Genomic DNA, 6,533 nt, shown 5'->3' with positions numbered 1-6,533 from the left:
AGAAACATAGAGGCAAACTTCTAAAGGATACTTGAAGTTTAAGCAGCTGGGAGGGGCTGACACTGCTGTTGGTTCATCCTGCCAGGACATCTCCGTCCAATGATACTAGAGGAAATAAAGAGTAAAGTAAACCATTGCATCACATTGATATATAAACATAACTGTACATATAACTATAAATCCAGCCCTCTTACACATTTACCACTATTGCAGATCCTTACCTTATAACCTTCAGCCCACAATTTAGGTCATCTAAAGGCAGCAGGGAATACAAAGGGTCTCAGGCAGAGATGACCTGACTCAAGGTGATTACTGATCATCCCCCAAATTTTCTTTCTTCCTCCTTTGATTTAGTTATATTGAGGAGTGGAGAGTGGTGACAGTGATAGGTTATAATCTTAGTAACAGATCTTCAAACTCTCCAGCCTGGGTCTTCAACATTTCCTCATTAGATGCCCAGATTTTTTTTTTTTCTGTTAGAAGGAAGAAAGGAAGTCCCTATATGGCCCAAATATCTGGCCCTTACCTTCAGGACTTTCGGAAGCTAGTTCATTCATTCATTCATTCATTCCTCCTTCCTTCCTTCATTCAAACATGCAGTGAGTGAACATTTCAGAAATGTATAAGACACAGTTCCCATCCTTAACAATCTTGCAGTGTAGGGCATCTGGGTGGCTCAGATGGTTCAGCGTCTGCTCGGCTCAGGTCATAATCCTAGGGTCCTGGGATTGAGTCCCGCTTCGGGCTCCCTGCTCCGGGGGAGCCTGCTTCTCCCTCTGCCTCTCTCTCTGTCTCTGTCTCTTATGAGTAAATAAATAAAATCTTAAAAAAAAAAGAATCTTGCAGTGTAGCAGGCATCGTATAGACAAGTAATGAAGTTATTATGAGCTAAAATGATACCTGCTATAATGTAAGTGTGTGAGAAGTCCAGGGGACTTATGTCATAGTGTATGGCTATCAATTCCCCGTTGCCCTGATGGGAGTGAGGTGTCCAGATGTTGTCATTGGTTTCACTTGTGGGTGGTGAGTGAGGTCTTCATCCTTCAAAATGGCTTTTGAGTATAGGGTAGAAGCTGAGATGTCTTGCAATGGCCCAGCTAAGGTGATTAAAAAGAGCACAGCAGTCCCAAGAGTCAGGAGTACCTGGGCCAGAAGTTTCTTGGAAGAAGGAAGAAATAAAGCTGCCATCTGAGGGAAGATGAATCTGAAAGGGAAACAAACTAAGATAATGGGAGGAGGACAGTGTGCTAGCTAAGAACATGGACATTGGAGTCAGATATCCCCACACCCCTTCTCTTTTAAATAGCAAGATAAAGCTGGAAATAAAGCAAGAAAAAAAACAAAGCTAAAAATTTAGTAGGCAAAATGAACCAGAGATATTAGAATTAAAATCAGAGCCAGAGATTAGCAGTCTACACCTGCTGAGGGGACAAGACTTGCAAATCTAAGGATGTTGTTTGACTGTGTTATTGATCAAAGAGATATAGAAGTGGGTCACAGATAAGGATGCTCATGTCATGTTGGCCAGAAAGCTTTGGGGGAAAAGGGAAATGAGATCTGAATGCATTTGATGGAAATAATAACAATGTGACTGGTAATAGAGGTGACTGATTTCATTTCACCAGTGTTTCTGGTAGATATGTATTAGTTGTGTAATATTTTTCCACTGTTATTTTATTTTAATCTCCTAGAATGGAATAATAATTTAATATAATATAGGTAAAAAACCTTTGGTATCTTTGACAAGACATTACTGTTGCAGGAAGGATTCTGGACATTCTAGTTACAGCAAGGCCACAAGAGCAGTCATCCTCCTCAAAGCTTGAGTATGTTATAACTATGGCCAAAATCTGAGCTCTTCAAAAACACTGTGGGAACACAAATTTACACTGGGACTTCAGTAGTAAGTAGTGTGAACTAGAGAGAGGATGAGGATAGTGTTCAGTATCTTCAAACTTTTCCCAAAATTCTTTGACACATCTCTCATTGAGAGATGGGGACTATGTTCTCCCTTTTTGAATCTAGGCAGGCTTATGACGGCTTTAACCCATTGAATATAGTAGAAATGGTGCCATGTGACTTCTGCATGACCAAAGGTCATGCAGATCCCACCTAATACTCTTGGGAGGTTTTCTCTAAGGGACACTAGGTGTCCCTACCATGTCAGAGAGGCCAGGTGTAGGTGCCAGCCGTAGAGCCCTCAGCTGACAGCCAGCATCAGTGGCTAGCCATCTGAGTGAGCCTTCTTGGGTGTCCAGCCCAATCAAATCTTCAGGTGAGCACAGTTCCAGTGGACATCTGGCTACAAACACATGAAAGACTCAAAGAAGAATTGCCCAGCTGACCCATTCCTGAATTCCTGACCCAGCAGACTTGGTGTCGAAGAGCCCCCACTTTCTAGATGGCTGGGTTTTTTTGCAGCAACTTCACATAGATGAAGATATGAGGATTTTTTCTGGGGTCTGTTTTATAAGGGCACTAATCCCACATGACTTAATCATCTCCCAAATGCCCCACCACCTGATACCATCACCTTGGGGGTTAGGACTTCAATATATCAGTTTGGGGGAGACATAAATATTCAGACCATAGCACAATTGGATGCAGGCTAAGCAAATATAAGTCCCTGCCTGGAAAGTGCCCACTCAGATGTCTGCTCCAAGTGAGTAGGAACTTTGTTTTGTTCCCATTGTATCCCCACTGCCTCAAATGGCAGGTGGCACATAAGATATGCTCAACAAGTATTTGTGTTGTGAATGACTGAAAAATGAATTGATGGATCTCAGGATGGCTTGATGCAGCCCTAACCAAATCTAGAGAATGTATTTTTCCTCCAGCTACTGGACCTCACCTGCTGGAAACAATGTTTAGTGTCAGAACCATGCCTGATTACTCCTGACTTCTTGTGACTGCCCTGGTGTTTCATATCTGAACTACATTCATTGACCCTGATTCTTTCATTATTCAACCAGATTAGGTATACCAATAGCCAGAATCCTTAGAAGCTTCTGAACCCCAAACCTTGTTGTTTAGCTCTTCATATTAAATGACAATAAAAACTAACATTTAAGTAGTGTTCTGCATCCTTTACATATATTAACATAAACCAGTCAACACACCAAGTGCAATATTATTATCCCCATTTTTTGGTTGAGGAGACTGAGACACAGAGAGGTTAAGTCATTTGCTGAGCTCTTAAGTTACAGGGCTGGGATTCGAACCTAAGCACTCTGGATTCTTACCACACCACTCCCCAGTTGTTGATGTGCAGCCAGAATTTGATGGATGAATCTGTTGCCAGCCACCTGAAATATATATGGTTCCTGTGGAATTGAGGCCAAGCAGCACAGACTTATCAATATTTGTTGCTTTGATTGCACATAGTTGAACGTGGGGCTTACATGTTTTCAACAGAGGACAGCAAATGCTTTGCACAGAATTTGCCCATGTTTTTTCCTTTTTTCTGTTATGTATTTTAACTTTGATGTTTAAAGAACGTTTCAAATATCCAAGGGCAAGTAGCCAACCATGTTCATTTCAAAGCCTGGCTTAAATATAAGCCCCACATCTGTAGCCACCACCTCAGGGAATTCTGTCTAAGCAAGGTGAGTGATTGCAGTGACAGAATAGATTTGGGTTCATTTTGACACTTTTTATTCCAGTTTCTTAAAAAACTATGTGTCTAAGAATATTGGAGCAAAACTAATTTTCTAATTCTTACTTTTTAAAAAATGAAATGACAAAAATTTGTTTTATCCAGTTGAATTCCCAAAGTATCAGATGGGTTTTGTCCTCTGTCTGGAACTACCATGCTCAAACTCTGATTTCTCTCAAAATTTTCAACTTTGCCTGTAGCCACAGTTACATGTCTTTTCATGTTTTTGAAGTCATTTCAAGAGCCATCATGGCTTGGGTGTAACAGACCTCTATTGTTCTGTATCAATATTTCAAAAATATAGTGATCCAAGTGAAACAGCATGCTTGGCTCTCATCGAGAATGACCATTTCAGTGTCCACAACAGCTAAACTGTGGAAAGAGCCAAGATGTTCATCGACAGACGAATGGATAAAGAAGATGTGGTATATATACACAATGGAATATTATGCACCCATCAAAAAGAATGAAATCTTGCCATTTGCAATGACGTGGATGGAACTGGAGGGTGTTATGCTGAGTGAAATAAGTCAATCAGAGAAAGACATGTATCATATGACCTCACTGATATGAGGAATTCTTAATCTCAGGAAACAAACTGAGGGTTGCTGGAGTGGTGGGGGGTGGGAGGGATGGGGTGGCTGGGTGATAGGTATTGGAGAGGGTATGTGCTATTGTGAGCACTGTGAATTGTGCAAGACTGTTGAATCACAGACCTGTACCTCTGAAACAAATAATACATTATATGTTAAAAAAAAGAAGAAGAAGATAGCAGGAGGGGAAGAATGAAGGGGGGGAAATCGGAGGGGGAGACGAACCATGAGAGCCCATGGACTCTGAAAAACAAACTGAGGGTTCTAGAGGGGAGGGGATGGGAGGATGGGTTAGCATGGTGATGGGTATTAAAGAGGGCACATTCTGCATAGAGCACTGGGTGTTATATGCAAACAATGAATCATGGAACACTACATCAACAACTAATGATGTAATGTGTGGTGATTAACATAACATAATTTAAAAAAAAAAGAATGACCATTTCAGTTTGGCATATAGATAAATGTTATCCTATTCCAAAGTTGGGGTAGGAGCTCTCCCACTTGGGACCCCATGTAACTTATGGCTATGTCTCTTTGATGTTGTTGACATTGAAAAGTAGCATTCAACAGCCAAAAAATAAGGAAAATCCGTTCCAGTCTACCTGAGATCTCTTGAAAGAAATTTACAGGTGTCCATTCTGTAACCCTCTGGGACATTTCCCATGTTATCTTTTTTCTGTTTTCTCAGAGCTTAGAGCCCCTCACCTGCTGAACGCCCCAGGCATTCTCTCAGGGAAAACCTTCAACTCCAGGTTTTGGAATTTATTAACTTTGCAGCTCACCTCTCTCTCTCAAACTCATCGTTCGGAGGTTAACTTGATCTTCTTCCCTCAGACCTTCCTTTCTGCCTCCTCTTTGGTCTCATTTTTCTTAATTTCTGGTCCTCTATAATACCCTCAACAGAGATGGGGATTCCAGTATCAGATGGTCCCTCTCCACCACATCACACAAGAGTTTTAGGAACCCTGGAGTGGCTCAGCCGGTTAAGTGTCTGCCTTCGCCTCAGGTCATGATCCTGGGGTCCTGGGATTAAGCCCCACATCAGGCTCCCTGCTCAGTGGGGAGCCTGCTTCTCCCTCTGCCTGCCACTCCCCCTGCTTGTGCTCCCTCTCTCTGATAGATAAATAAATAAATAAATAAATAAATAAATAAATAAATAAATAAATCTTTTAAAAAAAAGAAGAGTCAGGTTTTTACCTAGCAACCCCTCTCCACACCCCCACCCTGAAGTTTCTAGGGCCACTCTGTGTGAGACCTTAACTTCCTAGTCCCACACTAGGATTAGTCCTGGTGCTGGCATGCTGACATACTCAGAACATCCCACAGGAATTCAGGCAGGGAACTCACTGAGTACCCTTGAGCAGGGCAGTCAAAGGAGAAGCAGTTGGTGTGACAAGAAGCTTTATTTTTCTAGCTGGTCAGACACAGGTAGTGATACTGTGAGGCACAAAGAAGGGGAGACCGTGGGCTCCTGGAAAAGACATACAAACAGAGCCTTCTGCAGAGAGCTCACCCTCCTTCCCACATCCACGAACATTTAATCTGCTCAGCCAGGAAAGGGAGATAGGGGGATATAGGGAAGACTGCATTACACGGGGCTTTTCCAGGCATTTTAGATTTCCATTTCCTCTCAAATCACTTGTCTCAGCATCAGGATCCCGGGTCAGCAACAGTCCCTGGAGCCATGGCCACACCCAGAGCCCCCAGACTGCCGCCCACTGCCACTGTCACAGGTGTCAGAGCTGTGGAGCCAGCATCTGTGGGATCTGTGGTGCCTGTGGTGGCTCAGGCAGCAGCTGTCCCCGGAGCCAGGAGCACAGCCAGCAGGGGCTGGCGGGGAGCACTGTGCTGGACTCTTTGGGGGGCACTTGGGCGATGAGGGGCACTTGGGAGGGGGCTGGCACTGCTGCTGGCTCTGCTGGCAGGACATCTCTGCAGGAGTTTGACCTTCAACAAATAGAAGAAACTTTATGAGCACAGAAGCTTCAGGCAAAGTCCCCTCCCTGTGGATTTTGTCAAACATTTGTCTCCATGACCAAGCTGCTTTCTAGGCCAAGCTCTGTGGGACAGAAATGGGGACAGGGAGGAGACACATGCACTTGGATGCCAGATGGATCTGTGTGCACCTCTGACAACATACTCAGAACAAGAATAGAAGGAATCCTGAAGACCTGTGGCTTTGGGGGTTCACAGCCCCCTGACAGGTGCCTCAGTGACTCTTTCCTCACCGTCATGCCCCTTCACCATTGCTGCCCACTGTCTGGGCCCCTTTCTGTTGGTTC

The 6,533-nt window shown here is 43.5% G+C and overlaps 1 protein-coding gene across 1 annotated transcript; it reads right to left on the bottom strand.

The window, feature by feature from the left end:
• Positions 1-5,648: 5,648 nt before the first annotated feature.
• LOC118000394 (late cornified envelope protein 3D-like) lies at positions 5,649-6,181 on the bottom strand. Its single transcript, XM_034990100.1, has one exon. It carries the CDS (start codon positions 6,179-6,181, stop codon positions 5,915-5,917), a length of 267 nt encoding a protein of 88 aa, XP_034845991.1. The 3' UTR covers positions 5,649-5,914.
• Between the last annotated feature and the right edge of the window lie 352 nt (positions 6,182-6,533).

Source organism: Mirounga leonina, unplaced genomic scaffold (assembly GCF_011800145.1).
Source record: "Mirounga leonina isolate KUSES-001 unplaced genomic scaffold, KU_Mleo_1.0 Mir_493, whole genome shotgun sequence".
NCBI lineage: Eukaryota > Metazoa > Chordata > Mammalia > Carnivora > Phocidae > Mirounga > Mirounga leonina.
The sequence above is the reverse complement of the archived record's forward strand: the minus strand, read 5'-3'. Positions and strand labels throughout refer to the sequence as shown.